This window comes from Platalea leucorodia, assembly GCF_965183815.1.
Source record: "Platalea leucorodia genome assembly, chromosome: 4".
Lineage (NCBI taxonomy): Eukaryota > Metazoa > Chordata > Aves > Pelecaniformes > Threskiornithidae > Platalea > Platalea leucorodia.
Window position 1 is genome coordinate 103,346,285 of NC_138826.1, and position 24,770 is coordinate 103,371,054.

Below are 24,770 nucleotides of genomic sequence, written 5' to 3' on the forward strand. Positions count from 1 at the left end.
ACTCCGATCCGGCATAAACAAACAGTGACAGTGTTGGTTTTCACCAGTATCACAGCTGAAGTTACATACAAGTTATCCTACTGGCATATTTGCAGAACAATACCAAACATCAATTGCCATATGTTTGTACAAAACCAGCAATTAAAGTATCTTAACACAGTAAGATGACACTTAGCTGCGCTCTACAGGAAACTTAACTAGACCTTAAGCTGAACAAAACAGACTTTCAATCTTCTTCTGCAAAGGTTCACCACTTAGAATTTAATGTTACACTTAATGATACGGGAACATATCTCTTGTTTGAACTTCATTAAATATTTTATCATCTTATTCTCAGCTTCTCTAGCTCTCCTTTAGTATTTTATGAGTGCACACAGTGTTTTGCAATGGTCAGAACCTGACAGACATTATAAACAAAGTCTCAAATTCATTTTAGATCTGCGCTGCTGCACAACCCCTTCCACAAATTCTGACCAGAGGTAAGACACACTAATGCAAATCATTAGTTGCAATTTTGTCTGCATATGCTGAAGTCTGCATCAGTAGAGCTACAACAGTGACCAACTACCAATCACTACTCAATTTTCTTTCTTTCACTCCTCCTTCCTTTCTGCATTTTTCAGTTTAAGTGACATGAATAGATGCAGCACTTCACTGATACTCAGATCAGAAAGAACGTGATTGACGTCTGAATTGTCTAAGCACAGTCTGGTTAGGGGAGCATTTTAGCCCATCTCTCCTTTTATTATTCCATTTTACAGAGCACTCTCAAAACACTGTACAGTAACATTACCGTAACTGGTAATACCAGCATTACTTTTATGGAGTTTTATTCTGGGAAGGCACATCAGTGGAAGTGATGAAAAATAATGGTTCAAAAGAACAAGACATTCATTTGGCATGTCACCTCACACTGGTTTTCTAATACTTCACAGAAACTGATCTTTCCATTAACTAACTCAAGCTCTTTAAATTCCTGCTGCTTTAGCAAATGAAGTGCACTTATTTTAAAAGGCAGAAGATTAAAATACCAAATTATAGTTCAGGAAAACAATAGTTGACTCAGTAAACTGTCCAAACCCAAGTTTCATGAAAGTGAAGCTTAAAATGATACATCATAACTATTCTAAACGATTGAAGATACATAAGAAACAATATTAGAAAAAAACAACCCGTTCCTAAGAGATGTATACATGCACGCTGTACTTTCATCACAAGATATGGGTAATAGCCCATATACCAGAATAAGTAAGTTTGTAAACAGAAAGCCAGAGATAAAAATATGACTATGTAATTTCTGCCGTTATGACAAGTCAGGACCCGCATGTGTATTTTGTATGACAAAGCACAGCTAACCAGGCACAGCTGTAAGAATAACAGTGTTAAAGAGTTGACCACTGAGGCTAAACATGAGTCTGCACTGAGCTGACCACTTCAATAAGACACTTTTATGCAGCTAAATTGTTTTCTCAACTATTTTAGGATAGCAAGTTACTTTTTGTTTACAGTTGCACTACACTCCTCACCTGTGTATAAACCAACTTGCTTTTAACCCCCGCAGCATTCCAGCTGGCATTCACTGTAGTTCAGGTCACACACAACAGTCACACATTTAAGTCTCGAGCGTTTGCAAGTGTAATTGACACAAAAAAACCCGAAAACTACCAAAAACCAAACCCAAACTCAGAAAAGTCCTTACTGGAAATTAGATGGTGTTCCAATATCTGCCTTTGTCAATCTTCTCTTTTTAGTTTTTCCTTTCTTCTTTTCTTTGGTATATGAAATATTGTTGACTTGTGGAGTATAAAATCTGTTAGTTGTAATTTCTGGGTTTTTGATATCAACAGTCGCCATTGGTAGATTTGGGCCTGTGAAGGTAAAGTACAGGATTTTTACTATTGTGTTTCAAGAAAGCTGTATTTAGCCTACAAACTTTTTTTTTTTTTTTTTTTTTTTTGAGTGGCAAAATACTTGTACTGCAGCCATAGTTCTACATGCCGCATGCATCTGGCTGGGTTCTGGATGTCAGAAACATAAACCAAGTTATTTGCTGAAGAAAAAATGTTGCTGGAGCAGAGCAATGGCAGAAAAATCTTCTAAACTAGAATTTGATTTATGCAAATTTGGCAAAGAAAGTAATCTTAAACTGAAGAGCTTTCATGTGCATAGAACACATGCAAGAAGAGACAGATTAAGGTACAGCATAGCTACAATCCTAGACAAGATTAAAGAAGGGAGTGCCAGAAACAGCAACACCCAGCACGCCATTACCTCGGCAGCACAGTAAACTGACCTTAAAGGAGAGGGAACCTTCCCTTAATAAGCCCCGAGTGGGAATGCTTTCTGTCATCGCACACAGAACTAGAATATCACAGGAACTTCAGAAGGTTGCTCTGGACACACTATTGTCTTCAAATATATGACTATCTATGGAACTATTCACGATTTCTTATTTCTTACTCTTTGACAGGTTTGCAAAATAAATTAAAGTCCCAGATAAGAAACAAAGCTTGAAGAGCAGTGACAGTGAAAACAGCACCAGAAATAGAAATTAAACACTCAAATTATGAATTATGTTTTCAAATCTTGGTCTTCATTATAAACAATTCTGAATTACTACTCTTGATATTTAAAATCCATCTGAATTATACTCCTGCCAATTTTAGCATTATATTACTTGAATGATACTAGCAAATAAATATATCTAGCATGTTTTCCATTCAGGTTTTTTAGTTCTGACAGACGATAACCCTTGACATAAGTAAGTGATAGTAGTATTTAAATACTAAGTGGCAGTTTATGCATTTTTCATATATATATATATATACACACACACATACACACACATATATACACACACATACATATATGTGTATTCTTTTAAACAAAAACAACTTGCAAAAAGGATAAGTAATCTCATTCTTCCAAAACTGAAACTAAGCAGTCAATTTAAGACCAGTCTGGCCAGAAATAGTTTGAAAAGCATCTTCTACTCTGCTGTGAGCTACTACCCAATGGTTAGCAAAACAATTAAAACAAGACTCACGCATCCAGTCTTACTGGGGAGATGATAACAATGTCTAGTTAGACTTTGATAAATCTGAACCTTACTTTGACATTATTTTCTCATAACTGCATTTTGTATGGATAATTCAAAGTTCTCCTAAGCATTCTGAAAGGATCAACAAGCCTTAAGTTTCACAGTCTGAAGTCCAAATCAGAAATGAGGAGGAGACAATACAATAGATAACACAGGTGACATATGGAGTTTAACACCTCAGTGGGAAGCACCTAGTACTGGCCAGAACAAGAAACAAGAACAGAAACATGACACTGGGCTAGACAAAACTCATCTAAAACCATATGACGACTCCTACGTTCCTGTAGGAGTCTTAAAGGACAAGATTTAAAACTGCATTGAAACTGCAGGAATAATTTCTAAAGTGTTTTCTGCTAAGCAGAAATGCTTTGATCTAGAAATGTTACGATCTAGACAACTGTCCTTTGAGAATCCCAAAAAAACAAATCGACCACATACAACCAAGCAAAGCAATTTGTACTGTTAAAGTTACACTTAAAGTTAAGCATTAATTCACTAATTGCCAAATTTTATCAACCCAAAACTTAACAAGTGGAGTTAAGGAAATCTTCAGGATTAATTGAAAGTCTTAATTTCATTGGATTCAAAAACAAAACAAAAAATACTGTAGGAGTTTATTTTCACTTTAATCGCCTATTATATTTTCTCACCATTACAGTGATATTTGTAGTTTCAAAAGCTATACTGAGGTTCAAAAAGAAACATGTACCTTAGCACTTCTAGGAAGTTCTTGATATTCTTCTCACAATTCCTAACAGTCTTTGAAATTATACCTTTTTGCATGTAAAAATTCTAAAGTAGTCATACATCGTTTTAACCATGTAAAGCAGCAGCTATTTGCAAACTGAAGTTTTATTCAGCTCAGCTGAAATTAAGGCCTGATAGCCTGAAACTAATTCCTTGATACCAATAATATTCATACCAGAGATCACAGTAAACTCTTAAAAGATGAAAATTTTTCTTACCATCAGGTTTAGACCTTAGATGTCCACGAGGGATAAAAGAACCTTGGAAAGAATTGTACTCTTCTAGAACTGCCATATTTATATCCAGTAAAATTTTTCCCATCATAAAACATGCACCTTCCCCATCAGGTGTAGATAGCTCAATAAATGAAGTTGAGAGAGGCATATAGAGCTCATCATTAGGAAGTACCTGACAGTACAGTGGCCTTAAGCATCCACTGATATCAACATCTGTGACATCTTCAGAAGGGGCTCCAGAAAATGTAGTACAGAACATTCTGAAATGTTAATTCTACGAAATTCTTTGTATTTTATATAGAACCTCTCTAAGCATTTGTCCCGGACTACAGACAGCCCTACAATAAATGCAAACTGTTCTAGTTAACATCTGAAACAAAACTCTGCCACATGGTTCTTAAAGATTCCCTCAGAACCTAATTCTCTGATAAATCCTTATTTCATCCAGAACTTCACTAAGAGGTCAGTTCAACCACAATAACCCTTCTTTATTTGCATAAAGAGACCTAGCTATTACAAATGAGTAGAACATAAATCCCAGGAAATTACAGACTAATACATTTTACATAACTGTTAATGCCAATTTGATTTTAATCCTGCAATTCTAAAAAAAAAAAAAAAAAAAAAAAAAAAAAATCTTAAGTCCGTACCATTGAAAATGTCATATGAAAAGACAGAGTGCTTTTTCCATGCAGCTTCAACGTATGCAGAAAATCCAGACAAACAAGCCCCACCAAAGCAAAATTCCCCACAGTATTTCAAGCATGGATCATGTGAGTACAGAAATGTGACTGTTCTTGTTTTTCAGTTTTAAAGGTAATTATGCATCAATACCCAGAAAAAAAACCCAGGTGTTCCACTTTTTCTCCAATAGAATTTCACTGCATATGGAGAGTAAAACAAAAACTAGCTGATCATACAACAGTTTGTTTTTTTTTTCTCCCAGTTACATGGTGATAGTATATATCTGCTCTAGTCTGAATTCCAAACACTGAAATGCCGAGTCTGTATAGAGTATAACCACCTGCAGCTATAACCCATGCCCTGAAAATGTCTCACCTGTGATTACAGAGGGCATGACCGCCCTTAACTCTTTGCCAGCAGAGAAGCCAGGCATTATAGAATTTGACAGAATCAGAAAAGGAAAATGGACAGGTTGTGAAGGAGTCTGTGGATGTCCCAGGGAAACAGTTTACTAAAAAGCAGAGATGCTCAAAGCTTTGACTAGTGATTATAAACCTGAAACACTGGGCATAAACCTGTGTCTTCCACAGAATATTCAGGATAAAGGCACAGGACCAATGAATACAAATTTAGTATGCGAGTATTTTTCCTCAAAAAAACATTGTTGCCTGAGGTCCTACAGGATGGAGACTATTTTAAGCACAAAAGTTCCTGCAGGCTTAGTTTTTACAGGTTTAGCTTTCTTAAATCTTATTCCAATCACAGACAGCAAACTAGACAAACAAATTGATTGTGTTACTGTTGGCAACATTTACAGCAGAGACAAAGGCTAAATTTTTTGTGGTAGGTGGGACTATACAGTCACAACTGCTGTTCTCCTTCCCATCTGCTCCGCAGATATTGCTCTCAGGAATGCACTGTTTAGGTGAGCAGAAGCAAACGTCGCTCAAGAGGCAGAACAGTTAAAACCTTCTGAAAGCTCAGAAAAGCTGGCAAGGCGATCACGGATGGTATTACCAATTGTTTCAAAACTAAACAACCCAGTCCCAGTTGAAGGAATTGATACTAAAAATGCCTGGTCTAAACTGATGATTGCCTGAACTTCCTCAAAACTTAATGTTTATGAAAAAGACAGAGTAATTTTTTGAGAAGTATTCTACGTGGTGGTGGTGGTGGTAGGGCTTTATTTGGATATAAAAGGTATCAGTAGTTCCCATAATTCACGATTAGTTAAGGATTACCTATTTTGGCGACCTACTGAGATGCTTGGCTGTCTTGGTTAGTACAAATTTAAGACTACCTCCTCAGGCCATAAGGGGACCTCAGATGATCAGCTGACTATACCCTGGCTCAAGCAGCAAACTAACAGATACAGTGATATGACCTATGATCTGGATCACCAACAGAAATATCACAGCAGAAATCACTGCTTAACTTCAGTGTGAATTCAGAACTACAAAGACTCCAAACTTGATGTTCCTTGATGTGCATTTTTCACTTGATTTTAGAATAGATAGTAAAAAATTTTTCGATCAAATTGATACACAGTTTTGACTCCTTCCATCAATTTAATGAGAGGATCTCCTGAGGAACCTGTATCTTCATGCCACTGAGAGGTATTCCTGAGAGGCAAATAGATTCAAATAATCCTTCATGCAAAAAAAAGTTTAATATTGACATACATACAACACATGACCAAAAGGCTAGGTTACACGGTTAGCCAGATACACTGAAACTGAAATTTTATGGATGTTTTATGAAATCTGTCATCATTATGCCTGCTTTTAGACAAACAGGCTAACTTAATTTCAGCATTCATTTCTGTGTAGTGATCCTATATATGCGTATTCTGAAGATCAAGCAGCAAATGCAAGGTACAAAGTTTTCTTCTCAGTTTAAGCTGAAGGGCCTCTGCATGCTCCTCCAAGAACATTCTTTACAAATGCCAGCTAAGCCACAAATCTTTCAAACTACAACGAAACAAATACCAAAGAACAGAAACAAACCAAATATACTACCCTCCAGAATAAGTTTACTGCTTTTGCCACCATGACTATCCTGAAAAAGTCCAAACCAAAGGTATACATAAACAGTAAATGACAGCAGTGGGAAAAAATAAAATGCAGTGATTCATGCAAAAAGCTTACCATTTGGTGGGTCTCGTCTTTTTTCTGTTGAAAAAGAGAAAGAGCTATTTATTCATAGGTATCACAGGAAAAATTCATTCTAAATTTTAGTTTCTAGTGAAGCTTTCAGTGACCTTGAACACAAACTTAAGAATCTATTAATATCCTTAAAGCCTACTTGTTGTGCAGCTAAAACAAAGCATTACAGAACAATAAAAACCCAATGTTAGATAATAAGCACCGATTTCAAGTGAGCAAACCAAGTAGGAGAATAAGGAAATAGGTACTGAGTTGGTTTCAGACATTTTGACTCCAAAGTAAGGTGAAATACTCAAAAAGCAGCTGTTTTGGTACAACATATCAAAGCAAGATTTTTGAAGTATTATGCTTTCTGATTTCCACTGAATGAGACTGTTCCTTCATTTTTATTTGAAATATAATTAGTACTTTTATACAGTATTGTTCTCCCACAGAACTTAAAATATATTATAATTATTTTTGGGTTTACGCAAAGAAAGTAGGACACAGGGGCAAGACACTTCACTTATGTTATCCAACAGGTAACTGAATAATATGGAACAGAACTAGAATCTCCTTAGTACTAATCTGATATTCCATTCACAATGGCAAACTGTTTCACAGACCATGAAAAATTTGGCTTGATGATTTAAAATGTAGGTGTGAACATTTCACATCTCAGTATTCTCAGCCTATAATAGTAAATAGTCCTTTAAAGGAGATCTCCCTCACTTACTATTAATTCCTATCCACCACATTTACCTACCCTGCAGCCCACCACAAATAACATTTACCTACCCTGCAACCATCCTTCAAAACCCCCAGTACACAGTTACGCTATTTGTGTACCTGCGCGCACGCACACACACAAACACGCACACTCTCTCTCAAGAATTTTGGATTTAGCAGTACCCATATGGGTATATAAAAGATTGATTTGTGGCCCAAAGATACAACATCTGTTTTTCTGTGGTTCCCACTGCTGACTAGAAAATAGGAACTCCTGTTCTGAAGTGCAGATGACCTGAGTGGAGAGTGGCGGATTTCTCCTTTTTGAAAATGGAGATGCCTAATGATACAAAACAGACCAACTTCACCAGCTGCCTATGTCCAAAAAACACAGCTCCCTTCAATAAGTATTTCTGGAGACAAGAACAATCTCTGCTGAGACTTGAATCCAATGCAAGCTGAGCACTTCAGAGATGCCCTTGTCTCCCAGGCAGCAAAAACAAAAGCTGTGACCAAAGATTTAAAAAAAAAAAAAAAAAAAAAAAAAAAAAAAAAAAAAAATGCTCTCCATATTAAGTATTCAGCTTGAAGCTTATGAAGTGCATTAGGAAGGGCATCAGGAGCTAAAAGCTTGTGGAGGAAAAAGGCAGCTTCAGAGAGGGCTAACAGAGCTCCACCCATGAGCTACAAGTGGTCCATAAAAATTAGTCAAGAAGCCTCTTACTTCAGGGAGGCAGTTAAGAACAAGGCTCTGTTCTACGAGTCCCTGCTGCCCTTTTATGGCTGAGTGCTCAGCATGTGGAGAGGACACTTGTGTGTGTACACACATTCACATTTCTGAGGCAAGATAGTAAAAATAAAAACTAATGGAAGAGAAACACTGTGTTCACCCTGCTTATCAGGGGGACTATTTGGGATCGGTTTACAAAGTAAATGGAGAGACTATTTAAGTAAGTCTACCAGAGAAATTAACTAATTATAGTAATTTCTTCCTAACCTAAGGTTAAGAATTTAATTGACTTAAAAAAAAAATAATCTGAATTTAGCTAGATGAAAACCAGCCTGATATTAAAAAGATTAAGACAACACATCAGTAATTCTTTCTCTGCCTCTCTCCCTCGTTCTGTTCTCTATTAGATATTTTGTACATTTGCAAGCTTTTCTACATTCTCTATTTGGAGTCAAACTTTCACCTCTCTGGAACTCCAGATGCAATTACTCAGGAGTTGTCTGTATACTGGAGTGCATTTCACGCTGAGTGAGGAAGAGCAGAATACTGTTGTCTCTTCTTGCAGATGTTAGACAACATTTTCTGTACTAGTCTCAGCAACCATAGTTTTGTGAGTCAGAACTGCTGTTCTTGCTGCCTTCCAACAACGTGAGCTTTCCATAAGAGTCCTGGAAAAGTCTCCTACCAAGCCCTGAATGGTGTAACAGGCTGCTAAGTGATCACATGGAGTACTCATTTCTGTTGAAAGCATTGCTATGTTGTTCATAGCTATGAATGAAACATATTTTGGAATGCATGGGAGTAAAAATCCCATTAAAACAGAAAAGCATCAAAACTACCAGACTATTATCTCTGTGTTTGAGAAGTTAAGATGCATCAGAATACACACACACACCACAGTTTATATATACGTTATAAATAATAGACAACTTTTCTGTATCATTTATATAATATGTAAGTCTATGTATAAATTAATATATGGTTTATATAAGCATTTATATATAAATAAATATATAAACACCAACAGCAAATCAGCTTTGACTTGGGCAAGTGCAAAGCCTGTTATTTTAGAAGCACAATTAGACACAGTTGCATCAATGACAAATACAGAACTCCATCTGGTGGCTTGACTAAGGAATCTCATGATTGTTTTCAATTCTTGTTTTGCAGCTCTTAACAAGAAAAAAAACTTGGAGTTTTTTGTTTTGTTTTTGCCTTTTTTTTTAAATTAAAATTGGCTTCAAGTTGTAAGTGGTTGAGGAGGGGGAGTTGTTTGTTAAAAGACAATGTATGGAGTAAGCTCATCCTACAACATGAGTTTGAGCACACAAACCAAGATACTAGCTCAAAGAGTAAACAAGAAAAACTTATGTGGCCCTGTAAAAAAAGAAAACTATGTGGAAGGACAGAGGTGAACCTCTGTCCTGTGAACAGGAGGTTTGACTGAACCACTATTTTCAAACAAAGTTTACTATGGCCAATAACGCAAACATATTTCTTCCCAAGTTGTGTTTGTGCACTGTAGCACTGCGTTTTAGACACACAACAGAGTGAAACTTCAGGAACAGGAGATGCAAGCTGATGCAAGATTACTTCTACACAACAAATGAGAGAAACATTATTAATGCCACTTCTTAATGACCCCACTTCTTCAAATGAAACCCTATGAACTTATTCTAATTCTGAGCAGAAGGAATCTTAAAGAAGCCATTTAAGCTTCTGGAACAAATACTCTGCACCTGAGTCATCATACCTGAATGAAATCCAAGTGAATACATATAGATCATGTAGGTTCCCAAGAATATTTGCAAGGATGGCACTCCAAGGTGAGAACTTCCTCCCTTTACATTGGTCTACACTGCATTGCTAGTGCAATTAAATTCCAGAATGGACTACAAAAATCCATCCTGTAGCTTGAACACAAGTCCATGCTACAGCTTCCAGCAAGCCTGAGCACATCCATGTGTTTCCAGCCTATGTTTTATATTACCTTATTCTTCATGGACATATGGCTGTCAGACAGGCAAGTTGTTTATGGGCTCCCTGGAAAAGGACCAAGACAAGATCTGCAGGAAGCCTGAGCTCCCTTTAAAACACTGACCATGTTCCTAAGGCACCTTGCAGCTGGCAAAAAGCATGCTGTGCTTCAGACTGTCCTGTGCTGCTAAGGACAGTATAGGCACATTATGTCTTCTGTTCTTGGCCACCACCCAGATCACTAGTTTTGAATAAAAGATATGTCTCTACTAAACACTGGGCCAATGCCAAAGATTCATTCACATGAACTACTGAAAATACCAGATGGCAAAATCTTTGTTACAACCCACTTGGGCTGATTTTAAACAAATCAGTTATAAACAGCCCAGAGCTAAAAGAGGGTATAGTCAAATGTGAAAACAGCTTACAGAAAGACTTCTAGTTTTCCCACTGATAGCCTACCATTTTTGCTTCCTCTCCTGATCTATATTTTCAAACACCAGAACCTTGGAGTCTCAGCTTACAAGGAAACTTACAGCAAGGAGCACCAAGTTATTTCAGAAAAATATTATTTTTGCACAATAAAGAAAAAAAGCACACTTTAATAACACAATTACTTCTAAATATAAATATGGCAGTAGTGCCTGCAGTAGCTTTCAGACATAGAAGTAGCTTCCTGACTCCCCCCAAAACAACATAAACAAGCCTGAATTTAAGATTAATTTGAATATTTACCAGATTTTCTCTGCCGTCGTCCAAGTAAATCTGTTACTGTTTTGCGGAATAGTTTAGCTTCTTCTTCATTAGCAAAATTAAGACCAACTTGACATGTCTGAAAAACATTAATATTCCCCCACCCATGACTAAGAGAATGTTTCAGAGGCTTTCTTAAATGTCTTCTTACACCTTCTGAAGGTATAACCAGAAAAAAAATCATCACTGCAAATTTGGCACTAAGTCTTAGTGAAACATTCTATCTTAGGAATGGCTGTCTACTAATCAAGTTTCTAAAGACCATGGCTAACAAATCTAAGCAAATTCTTGTAGGTTGAAATCAAAGTGGGGGAGAGGAAAATTTGTGCTTTAAGAATATATGATACTTCACAAACATCATCTGCAAGTCAAAATGTAATTTTATTAAAGGGAATTGAAAAAGAACTGCATTTTATGCTTCTGTCCTATGGATTAAGTCTTCTAGTTGAGATACAAAAAAAACCCCTTTTATAAATAAGCTTAAAAAGCTTCAAGGAAGACAGGTAATATTGTACTTTTATAAATAATTTACAGAATGAAATAAAACCCTCAGTTATATTAAAAGAAGATACTGTTCAAATAAAAGGCATTTTAAAATAGGTATTCAAAGACGTTGAGACTCACATCTCCAGCAAAGGTATGAAAATATCCTCTAGGACTATTATATACAAAGTTATTGTACAGCTCCTGCTCCCACAATAATTTCCCATCCTGAAAAGAAGAAAAAAAAAAAAGATTTTGAAAAACTTCGACGAATTGCAGAGTTTAACTTCTGTCACAATAGAACCTATTAAGAGTTGGAAGCTAAATGGTGTTAAGCATCTACCTTGCTATTAACCCAACAAATAAACTCAATCAAAATTAAAATATACTGGAACTTGTGGAAGAGCTGTGGAAGACTCTTCCACCAGGTCACTGTGTTCTGTTCAAATTCCTGGATGTTTTCGAAAGGCATCCTTCAAGTTCTACAGTCCTGCAGTAGTGATACTGGGAGCAGTAATAGTGACCAGTGATAGGAATACAGTGATAACAGCAATAGCAATAAAGGAGACTTCCAGTCTCCTGTTATTATCTCAGGCTTGACCTGAAAACAGCTAACTTAAAGGGAACAAAAATCTCACCTTTTTAAGAAGTTTTACGTATTTAAATGGCATTATAGATCAGCACCAAAGGAACAGGTTTTTCACTAAGTCTAGTAGTCAAGTGACCAAATCACAAAGTCAAATGCAAGTGCCACCTGGCAACCTGAACAAATCTGAGAGCCTTCAAGTACTGAAGGCTGCCAGAAAATGAGCTGTTCCTGGCTGCAGAGATAATGGGAAGCTTTCCAAAGTCTCAGTAAAGTCAAGTAGGACTTATGCTTCTCAGTATCATTTTTGTTATGAAAACACATCTTAGACACTTCATCTCTTAGTTCCCACTGTCTTGAGTGAAATATTATAATAGGACAAAGATCTTCAGTATGAATGTATATATTATGGAGGGAAAAAAAAAACAACCTTGTTTGTCCTGCAGTTTTCACATGCATCAACACATTAATCAAAAAGATTGTTTCCACCCGTACAGAAGACAGCATCTATTTTTTTAATATCATCTGAAGCAGTGACACCTGCTAGAATTTTGACGGCTATCCATATCAGTGACACTATACTAATTTTCACTAGTTTGACTAATCAGATCTGTAGAGCACAGCTTCTGTGTGCTGTAAGAAAATGGTATCTGATATTTATTTCATCCATAAAAGCTGGACATCTATGAAATAATTTAAATTAGAATACCTGAGAAAGTTGCTCATACCTATTAATAAGCACTGTAATTGCACCGCTTAAAGCGCAACAATTTACTTGAGAATTTCTGTGAGTTTTGTAGCTACAACAACCTACACTCATTCAATTCAAAATGGTGAATGAATACAACCAAGCTTAGAGAGTCTGAAAAAGAAAAAAAGATGCTTACCTTAATGTCAAATATTCTGATAAAATACGACCTTTGCGGATTGTCCTTTACAAGGCAAGCTACACCACAGCATTTCTTTGACCACATGGCATTGCGATCTGCTGCATATATTTGAACAACTGCTGAAGACATAGTCTAAAAAGAAGAACATAGCTATTACTTTTAAGGTAAAAATCACAAATTCCACAGTTCATTTTTTATCAAAGCATCTCTTAATTTTGTTCCTTGTTCTAGGCAGCAACTTAGATGATTTCCCAGGTGGTAACACAGCAAAGTTCAAATGACCCCAAATCACTTCTACACTTCAGATTTTCACTTCTACGCAAAATTTAGACAGTTTAAGAACCCAATTGAACTTTTTGTTCTTGCTCACAAAAATCAGCAAAGAGACTCTGCCTGTAAGAGGCAGACCACTAACTATGGTGGTCACACAGAGAGGCCCTACTGTGCAACTAAATTTCTTTCTGTTCAGTACTTCAAACTCGATAGAAATGCAATACTCAGGCTAGAACTGTAAATTACACAGTGTCTGGAAACACCCTCGGGTACTGGAATGCAACTGTCTACATTGCTTAATTGTTCAAATGGTCTCTGGCATTATTTTAGCCTATGCCAACTAGCAAACTCCTAAAATTCTTGGGCATGGTTTGAGAATTCACATGAGCTAGGCTGGTTCCAGTCGGCAACTTGAAATCATCCTGTTTTCAAATTGAGAGATTTTAGTAAGAGATGAAGATTATTCCACACCAGATTGCTTCAGTCACTGGAAATGTAACTCAGCATATTTTCTAGTATATATGTGTCCTACCTTAAGAGTCCCACAAGGGAACCAAAATTGGAGTCTTTGGAAAATATTTATTTAGCAGCCAAGTCATCAGGACATAAAGCTTAAAGGCTCTGTAATGGGACAGACCAGAGGCTATCTAGCCCAGGATCTACTCTCCAACAGCACCAGATGCCTAGGTAAGAATATAAGACTACACCGTTACACTATGGGAGTATACCCCCAGCAACTAGCAGGTTGGAGCTTAAAGCCCCCCTGAGCCAGCATACGTGTTTCACAGCACATGTTGGATTTTTCCTTTGTGAATTTATCTCATCACTCTTCAGCCCCATCTGAACTTCTAGGCATCACAACACTGGGCGGGACTGTATTTCTCAGTTCACTTATGCACTGTGTGAATAGCTTCTCTAGAAGTCTGCTACCCGCTACTTTTAGTTGACTGTTCCTCCTTGTTCTTATACTAGGAGACAGTGTTAATGGTTTCATAGCTGCCTCTCCATGCTGCACATGCTTTTATAGATACTTGCCACACCACTTTGCCCTGTAAGTTGTCTACTGTTTAGGAAGTGGTACTAGTTTTAAGTCATTCTTCTACCAAGGAAAAAAAAATCATTCTACACTTTAATTAGCCTTGTCACTCTCACATGGATCTTACCTAGCCCTACTACATCCTTCTTTGATTGGGGTTGAGACTTATGCTGTATGAATCCAGTTTGTTAGCATTTTGAACATAGGGTCACAAGATTATTGTTTTCTGTTTTATTCTCTATTTCTTTCCCTGTAAGTCAAACAGTTTTATTACCTGCTTAATGTTCCATAGTGAAAAAGGAGTTTTCACAAACCTGTTATAGTTCCAAGACCCTTCTGGAGGGATCGTATCTAGTCTGAGTAATGGGCTCCATATTAGGTTTTCCCCACCTGCTCTACAAGCATTACTTTGCCTTCGTAACACTGACTACTTGCCAAAACAGTTGACATCTAGAATGCGGGCACGTCTTGTTGCATTATAAGACTATCCACTAATATCAATATCACCCATGTCACACTTTTCAACTGGTTTAAAGTAGCCAAAAGAATAAAGTAAGTTTCATGGGCCTTTTTTTTTTTTTTTTTTAAATCAAAAAAACCCTTCCAATTTTGTTAAAATAGAGTCAAAGTAATACACCCAGACTGACAACTGCTCCCTGGGGAAGCTTTAACACCTTTGCCCGAGAACTGTGATGTAACTTTCACAAGTCAAGATATAATTCTATTCCTCTTCGCAACCACCTCTTCAGAAGTTGTCAGACTGACTACTAATCTTTCTGATAACCTACAGAAAAATTAAAGCATGACTGATTGATGAAAACAAAGCTTTGCAGTTGCCTAACTACTACAACTAAGTGTAGAGTAAAACTCCTCTCCCTATAACCTACAGAGTAATATGAGTATTTTAATCATAACTGGACTTGTCAGATGAGTAAGAAGGGGCCCTTGAATTAGCCATACTACCACAACAAAACACGTAGCTGACATTAAGTTGCAGGTTTAAGAGATGCCATTTTCCCCTTATGTTGCAACACGCAAAGACTTAATTTTTGGCACAACTGGCCAGATTTTGTTCAAAACTTCTGCTAACAGCTTTCTCTCTTATTTATTTAATATCATCTCATTGTTAAACTGATAATCTTGTAGACACAAAACAACAAAAAGGAGCACAGGTGGGCCATTCTACAGTTGTAATGAAGGCATCACATTCAACCACGGCAACTATCCCCCTGTCCGTGCAAGAAACCTTCTCAACCCTCCAAAACAAGTCCAGCCCTCCTAACCTCCTCCCAAGAGAACTACCCACAGAAATGGGTGGTCTTGGCAGGAATTATACAACTTAAATTCAAGGCACAGAAGACAGTGTCAAGAAAGGGCTCCCTATGCATTGCTTCCTATCGTATCTAGCAGCAAAAGCACCAACTGGATTATCCGGGCAAACCAGTAACTGTCATAACTCGATGATGATTGTGTATAAAATCTTGAACCAGCACCTACCCCATGAGGAGACAGCAGAGTATTACACAAAAAGAGTGTGTCCTCATTCTGTATAATCATAATAGGTTTAAGGTACACTTGGATACCTTATGAGTAGAGCTTAATTTACAAGTTAGAGAACAATTTCCCTGAATCTGAAGTAGGTCTTGTTTTGAGGCCTACCAAGCTTACGAGTTCAATTACACTTTAACTTACTCATTAGCATTGTGTGAATTCCTAGTGTTGACAGACTGCGATGAGGCTTTCACATGTTGGAACATATAACTACAAATTCCACTGTTACCCACTATCATTTTTTCACTAAAAGGACAATACAGGAAAAAAATACAAGGTGTATTTTTGTGGGGAGAAGAACAATAAAATCCAACTCATTTTACTTCAGCCACTGTTCATTTTCATCATGCAGAGCAGTGGTGCCATGCTTTATGCTATTCAGCTTCTGGAAGACGTGGCAAAAATATTTAATCCTCTACAGCATTTGGAAACTTACAAACTTATCAGCAAAATTTAAAACTTGAGAAAGTATATGAACCATTAACTTCATTTACTGCTATTCATTATGAATTCTAGCCACATAAATTAAATTAAAAAAAAAATTCAACTTTAATTGCAGAATTGCAGCATCTGAGAACATTTACGCAGATATCGTAATTTGAGTATTCTACTGCATTTTCTGAATGAGCATTCACTTTGTCTATTTTGAAGCCAATTAATACACCCAGCTCAGTTTCTCACAGCATTCTTGAAGACAACATTGCATTTAAAAGTATGGGTTCTTTAAAACTATATGTAAATATTTCTTCACAAGAGGTCACACCACCAATTTTACAGACAGAATTGAACAGGACTGCCATTAAATACTCAATGTAATTCATGCATTTTTTCTGAGATATAGTAAGTTGATTTGTTACTTAATACCTAAAGTTATTACTGTATTTTCAGGAGGAGGATTTTGAAGTTGGCACTACTCTTTGCTTAACAGTTTTGGCAAGGACCTTGCCCTTTTTATGTATCTATCTACTTTGAAAAGGTGCATCAGGGAAAGAAATAAGGTAGCCCACCAAAAACTGATGGGCCATGGAAATGAGAATCAAACCCCCTCAGTTCCCTTTATTTTTTCCACAGTGAACCTCCAGCTGGAGGACATGCCATTGATTCCAGGGCCTTGTCACACCCCTCAAACTGATGAGCTATGAAGCAGTAAGTCTGGTGGTGTCAGCTGTACACTGGCTGCCTCACTGGCAGAGCTGGTCTCATCCCCGGACATATACACTACAGGATATACAGTATCAACAAACGGCTCACGAAAACACCTTCTGCCTGTAAAAGGTAGCCACAACTAGTCATCGCACATTTGTAGAATGCGATCACAGCAGCCACTGATAGTTTCCAACTGGGCAGCAGATAGCTGTGTACTTGATCAGCTTCTGGTGTGAACGTTTGCTGCAGTAGCCTGTCAAGTTAATGACTTGCTGTAACTCACTGTTTCTCAAAAACAGTAAAGCAAGCCAACACAGTCAGTGGCACATCTCATTACAAGAAAGAGCCATCACACTAGATTGCTTGTCGTTGACACGGATTGTGAAAAGCTAAGAAATTACAGGAAACTACAGACATTAAAACATAGCAGGCGAAAAGTCACAACAAAGAGCAAGCAGCAAGATTAAGGCTGTAAGAGGATGTTCAGCGACCTCAGTATACACCAGAACAGAAAGCATTTCAAGACCCATGAGGATGTTTTTTGCAGTGTTCACGTACAACTGACAACTGCTTGTGGTGCAAAGATCAAAGACTCATAAAATGACTTTGGTTGGATGTGACCTGTGTAAGTCTTCCAGTCCAACCTCCTGCTCACAGCAAGAGTAATTAAAAGTTCAAGTTGCTCAAGGTCCTGTCCAGTTAAGTTTAAAGGCTGCAAATCACCTCTGGGAAACCTGTTCCAGTGCTTAATCACTCCCATTTCAGTGCTTGTAAAAATGCAAGTAAGTTTAATGTATTCTTCTAATGGTTCACTATTGTTATGTGTTACATGTTGACAGTACTACTGAAGACACACTAGCAGTGATTTTCAATCTTTTTCCAATTTTAAGAGTCACATTTTTTCAAAAAAAGGTGCAGAACCCTGCACCCATATGTAATGCACGTGACTTTTCTTAGTTATCCTTCCCAGCCCCTGGAAGCTTCTTACAAATAAAACTGGGGAAAAAAAAGACCTTGTAATGTAATGTAAGAATGCAAGTAGTAGCAGTTGTTTCCAAGCAGAGTAACCTCTTGGAAAAAAAACATGCTGATACAATGCCTGTAGCTTCTTCACAAAGTCAGTCTGAAGACTTTCGGCCTGAAAGTCACAGTGAACACAATTAGCTACTTTAAGATTTTTGTGAAAAAAAAGCTACAGTGAATAGTTGCGTGCAATCCAAACCCTGTAAAAACAGAAATCAGTATTTATATTATCTTTTCCTTAAAGTAGGTATCTGGAAAAGTTGTCCTGATCAATACTACAGCTGGTGAGAAGGAAATGCCTGTGGCAAGCATTTTTTAAGACTTACTAGGTGGAAATCCTTACTATGGCTAAGCCAACATGCTGAAGCCTGACCAGGTGATGCTGAGTGCTCCTGGGTCACTCATTTCTTCTTTGATACAAGACCAGGAAGATAGCCTGCAGTTTGCTTCTAGGGTTCAAGCATAAAGGGCTGTTGCTACTCATTGACATTAAAACAGTGGTAAGTAGTAGTTTTCCTCAGACAGCAAGGTTCAGGAACAGAGACATGCTAACATCAAGTACCACTTCACTGTGGAAAACGCTTAGTGAGGAGTAACTAATCTTGACCACAACAAGCACAGGAAGCTTCAGTACCAAGGCAATCTCTAATAGCCTAGCATTATCTGACTCATGGAAGAAGATATGGAAACTCATTAAGACTCATGAATGAGAAAGACAGGAAGCAGAAGTGAGAATGCAGCATAGCTAACTCTAAGAAATCAAGACTAATCCACAGAAAATTAGGCAGTTAGAACTCAGTGGTTGACATTTCCTTCTCTAGATTACGAGTATCCTATAGAAAAAAAAAAAACCAACAAAATATAGCACTGACCAATCAAGCAGAAATATTGCCTGAAATCTTAGTTTATCTCAAAAAAAGCTTATGTTTAAGCAATTGCACATTTAAATGTCAATACTTTAATAAATTCATGTTATTCAAAGCAAACAAAATCGGAGTTAGACAGTGATAATACCTTCCTGTCCTGCAATTACCTTATCTTCAGTGTCAAATATACGGAGCTTCCAAAAAAACATTTCTGCAGTGTGCAACACAGCTATGCATTTTATTTCACCACTCTTAATACAGAAACATAAGCAAAACCTGCTGCACGGACCAGACACTGGAACCTCCTCCCCTTCTCAAGGGAAGGCCTTTGGTGGCCTACACAACCAAGCTCTGCTCGCTGTTTCTGGCAGTTTCATTTCCCTGCTGCACAGTGGCCCCGTAAAGAGAAAAATGTAGCTATTTTCTTGGCATTGAGGGCGTCTCCTGCCATGTGGGAACAGTGTGTTCCCTTCCTGCTAGGAAGGGCTGATAACCCACTTCCAGGGTGAATGTTCTCATCACCACGCAATCCTACAGAAGGGACGCACTGCAATCTCCTCCAACGGTGCTTTTAAATGAACTGAATAAGCCTGCCACTATTCAGATGTTCCCTAACTAATTAGGCCACATAAACAACATGCAAGTATGCTTCCCTAACAATTTCCACATTATAAGTAGCAGAGGCATTTGCTAGAGTAGACAAAAATATTTCCTAGCACTTTCACAGAAACTTAGAAAACTCGAGTTTAATTACGTTCAGAATCCTACAATATTTATTAGCCTGGACAGTAGGCAATCCGACCCTCTGAAGCGTGGGTGTCTAGTATGATGGTTTAGGTGCAAATCAGGCATGACAGCAAGAAATACAAACACAAAGCAACACCTTCACCAAATTTTAAAGGTCCCAGTAAGTATTCACAAGTGTCAATGTGTAATTAGTTACTTTTGCAGTTTTAAACAGGAAGGGATGGAGAAAGGAAGAGAGAGCACAAGGAGAGAGAAAAGACTAGTGACATTAAAGGCAGACTGCTTTTGCTTCCTGCTGCCACCTTCATCTGAGGGACCACAAGGATTATGGCCCCAGGCAGAAGAATAAGTACAACAGATGGATCCGACTGTCTTTTTAGCCTTTCTCCCCTTAAGACCAGTGGATCAGGCTACTTATGGTTACTGCACCTTATACAAAAAAAGTGTGGTGATACTGTCTTGATAGTACACACACACACACACTTTTCTGCGGATAAAAATACTTTTATGTGGATAAAAATACTTTCCAAGGACTCCACAATATTTTGACTACAAAATTACAGTTCAGTAAGTTAGATTTTGCAACTCTCAGACTGCCTTATAATTTATGTCTTCACACCAGGTTGCCTCCAGAATCTTCACAAATGAGTCTGACATGTGACAGTGTTCGTCCACTGGGGATTTGGGTACTTCTTTATCTGCAATTTGGGTAAACTGTGATTACTTCAATTTTTAAAGCTATTATAGCTGTTAAAGATATATTTAACAAATTACTAATAACCTTAAAGACAATTGTGTATTGCAAAAAAGTTATCTTCAGATGCTACAGTCAGGATTTTAAACTAGCTTCCCATAGAAAGAACAAATACAGAACTTCAGAAGTTTGCTGGCAGATTTCAACAAGTTAAGCAGCTGGAAACAATCTTCTAATTTTAATGCCATTTACAGGACATTATTTTCAGAAGACAGACTGATTGCTCCACAGACAGGAAAACTAAAGCAAGATTTCACATTATTTGACAAACTGACATAAGAGAGCCTTGGGTAAATACCCAATCACAGGAGAAAAGCTTTATTTGGTGCAAGTTGAAAAATTACTCAACTGAAGACACGGAGGCCTCACTAGTTCTACTGCTTGTGAAATTATGTGCTACAACCACCAACAGTGTTCAATTTTAAGCTTAAAGCTTGCTTTTCATTTCTTAATTTCCCACGATCACCCACTGATTTAAAAATGCACTATGCACAAATGCTAAGAAATTAATATTTTTTTCCACCTATACACAAAGTTAGGCTGTGCTAAAAATGAAGTCAGCTGCAATATCCTCACTGAAGATCTTTCACTGATGTGAAGAAGGTACGAGTGATGACTAAGTGATGTTACAACAAAAAAGGGATGAAACAAAGTACTGCTGTTTAACAAATCTAAACTATAGAAGTGCTTGTCCAGACTTAAGCCTGCAGTTGTCTAGCAAAGCGATCCTTCACTCCTAATCCTTGGTCAGCCAGTTACAGACAGCTCACATTTTTCCAAGTGTCTTCAGATACAAGTTCATTTACATTTCCAGTACCTCCCAGAACCCCCCAGTTCAGCTAGGGCTGGCCAACTCCTTTTCAAACACTCATTGCTCAACTGTGGATCACAGAAGACCAACAATTAAGATGTGGGTACACAGCATAGCATATAAACCCAAACCAAACAGCACATGATTAATTAAAAGATACATGCTTTTATCAGACACAGAATAAAGATATTTTTAAATCCTACAACCTCAGTTCAGACAACACATGCAAGACTTCAGCCTTCCAGAGATATGACATAACCATTACCACAAGCACGCTCCAGATTATACTACTCCAAGCTCCCTCAGCTCAGCAGATCGTTTACCAGATGACATACACAACCTGGGGTTTTCGGTGACGAGCAAGCTGAACCCTGTCACGTCCTGTTTACCTGCACAGCATCGTGAGTAGCTTACTCAGCTGCGTTGCGCTGTTTAACGCTGCTGAAATCTTGGCTGGCCAGAATGCAGCAGACACATGACAAAACACGGTTATTTGTCTTCTATTGTTAAAGTTATACATTTAGTTACTTTCAGAATAACAGAAAGTGTGCTGTGCACAGGCCATCCACAAATTTGTCACTGTCCTGCATCTGCCCAAGACACTCAGAAACAAGGCATATAAGACTGGTCCTTTTCAAAGCTCAGGGAATTTTTATATGAAATGTTACAGTCCACCTTTTGATTTTGAGCCATTTTAAATTAATCAAGACTCCCAAGACTAGGATGATCCTTACACAAATAGAGCACCGTCCAGATACGCAGATGAACTGGTTCTCAAAACTATGGTTCGTGGCCATACACAGGAATTGCAGATTGGTGTTTCAAGCCATACAGATTCAAGGCAAGAACCATGAGTTTCACGCAACCCATGGGATAAAACTGGAGCTCTACTCTGTTTTGTCCTGTTTCACTGCCTATTCAGCTGTGAGGGAAACCGGCTCCTTTGACTCAACATTCTCTTCTCTTCTCTCTTCTACCAGCAACCCATTGCTTTCACACACTAAGGTCCTCTTCCTTCAGCCTTCACCAACCATTCCATTTTTTACACAATAATGTCTTTCCAGATGCTACATACTAGTTCCATACTTAATGCAGGTTCTTACAAGCAGATCCCCACACGCACTTTGAACATGAGAGTGTTTTGAGAAAATATGTTAGAATTCAGACTCTTATCATCCATAAAAAACAAAACAGGTTTGGTTGCCCTTTTTTTTTTTTTTTTTTTTAGACCCAGTTAATGGTGTATGTATCATCATGTTCACAAGTAAAAATCTTGAGAACAACAGTTAAATTGATTAAAGAAAGGATGTGAATAAAGCCTCAGCAATTCCTGAATTATCCCAGCTCTGGAACACTCATTAATGAGCCCCTGAAAATGCTATTTAGCATCTACTGGTACTCCCAGGTCCAAATTTAAAAAAATAAAAATTAAAAAAAAAAAAAAAAAAAAAAAAAGAGTATTTGCTTTGCAGAGGTGAGGTTTAGGTGAACTTTTCTTATGATCTTTACACTTGAGGACAGAAAATAATAAGGAATTTTTACTTCAGATACTTAGAGAACACTGAAATAAAACAGCTTAAACTGTTTTAAAAGAAAAAACTCTTTATAAGAAAACATTAATTTCATGCCAACATAAAACAAAGAACCCTCTTCAAAATATTAACAAATTTGAGAAAAGGCTATTAAAAGTAAAACCTCTTTGAATAATGGCCAGCAACTGGTCTCGCAATCGTGTATACAACTTGTGTCCTGTCCCATAAAGCAGACTCAATCCACTTACGTAAGGGTACTTAGAGATGCAACCCCCCTCACACTTCCACTGTGTCACAACTCCACATGCTTTAATTCCTCCTTCAGCAGGTCATGTTTGAACAGAACAGTTATCATAATTCAAGTCAGATATAAGGAAACTCATAATTGTACATTAAGATTTTTTTTTTTTATACCAACAGCTGAGTCTGCTATGAATAAAGTTATTCCCAGTTATAAGTCGTAAAAAGTAGATATACTACAGGAAAAAATAGTGTGAAGATGTAGTTATATGATCCCTGGCCATATTCAAAGTTTGTTCCGGGATACACCACTAAAAGCTCTTCTGGAGCAGAAGACATACCTATCAATGAAAGCATCAGCTGAATGTTTGGGAGACTGCTATTTTTCATTTAGTTCTGGCAACAGCCTGTTGCATGATGCTTGCGTTACTTCTTACCCGTGCCTCAGTTTACTCATCTGTAATATGGAGATACAGACCTCTACCTCTGTAAAGTGCCTTGAGAACTACTGCTGAAGAAAGTATTATGCTGCCACAGACAGAAATACATTATTTTGGGGGGGTCGGGGGTATGCGTGTCTACATTATCTTCTCTGCTAATAGCAAAGGTTAAGACAGTTTAATTTCCACATCACTAGTGTTAGTTTTCTCCCCAGTGCATGAACATTAATACCTTGATAGCCTAGTCACTGTTGACTGTTTTAGACAAGGAAATTGAGATATTCTTTACCATGGGGGATGCCCCTTGAGTAAAGTGACATTTATTACAGCTAACAGTTACAATTGTCACTGCCTGTACAGACTCCTTCTTTGTAGGTCCAAAGGCACTGCATTTACCAATGCACTGTGGAGGCCAAAAGCCACTGAAATTCACCCATATGTAAACAAACTTTAGTAGTTTGGAAGCAATGTTACAGAACAGTGGTCTTATGTGGCCAATTCTATGCAAATCTCAGGCTTAAGCCTAAGTCACCTATTTCCATTTTAGACAAACCACAGCTGTAAATTCTTTGTAACAAACCTACTAATGTTTTTGTAAGTCATCACCACACTTACTTTTCACACAGTGTATTTAACGTTGATTCTTAAGATGGAAGAATAAAAAGCACAAGACACATGACTCAAAACTTAATGGCAAAAGGAAAATTATTTTTATGAAACAAAAATAATTTCCCACCTACCTGGCATTTCTCAGTGGTCTCTTCCATGATAACCCTGACACCCGAGTAACAAAAACCCCTGAGTCTTAGTATACATAAGGATTGAGCAAATCATGACACCACGCACCAAAAAAAAAAAAAAAAAAAAAATCCAATGTTGGCAATACCAGAGGAACTAGATAATCACTTGACTGAAGTAGTTTTGAAAACTATGCACTCTATCCTAGTTCCGACACAGCCCTTCAATAAGGGCAATCATCAACCCTTACATCTAGGTGCTTATACGAAGGATTAAGGCTACATAATAAAAAATGCTAGAGATCGTTTATTTTAGCTTTTGGCATTACTACTTATGCCTCTTAGAAACTACATTAAGAGCTTGCCCTCAGCGATATCCTGTAGCATGGGCTCTGCAGCTCAACATTTGTGTTTAAATTCTCAGCCCAGGTATTACAAACCCTCAGTTTCTACTGTGTAAGAAAAGCTGTCCTGTACAATTTGTGTTTCTGTTACACTCTCCCCTTGGATTATCTAAATGAATAGTACAAAGGTAATATTTGAGTGTAGTTTATT

General features: G+C 37.5%; 1 protein-coding gene across 2 annotated transcripts in view; it reads right to left on the reverse strand.

The window, feature by feature from the left end:
* The window catches only part of WASL (WASP like actin nucleation promoting factor), a 51,229-nt gene that overhangs the window by 11,291 nt on the left and 15,168 nt on the right, over positions 1 to 24,770 (reverse strand). For both annotated transcript variants that reach the window (XM_082311154.1, XM_082311153.1), the window contains exons 2-6: positions 13,057 to 13,191; positions 11,725 to 11,811; positions 11,083 to 11,179; positions 6,915 to 6,938; positions 1,700 to 1,868 (exon numbers count right to left, since the gene is read on the reverse strand). In XM_082311154.1, the coding sequence (XP_082167280.1) occupies positions 1,700 to 1,868; positions 6,915 to 6,938; positions 11,083 to 11,179; positions 11,725 to 11,811; positions 13,057 to 13,191 (512 nt within the window). The remainder of the gene's footprint in view (positions 1 to 1,699; positions 1,869 to 6,914; positions 6,939 to 11,082; positions 11,180 to 11,724; positions 11,812 to 13,056; positions 13,192 to 24,770) is intronic.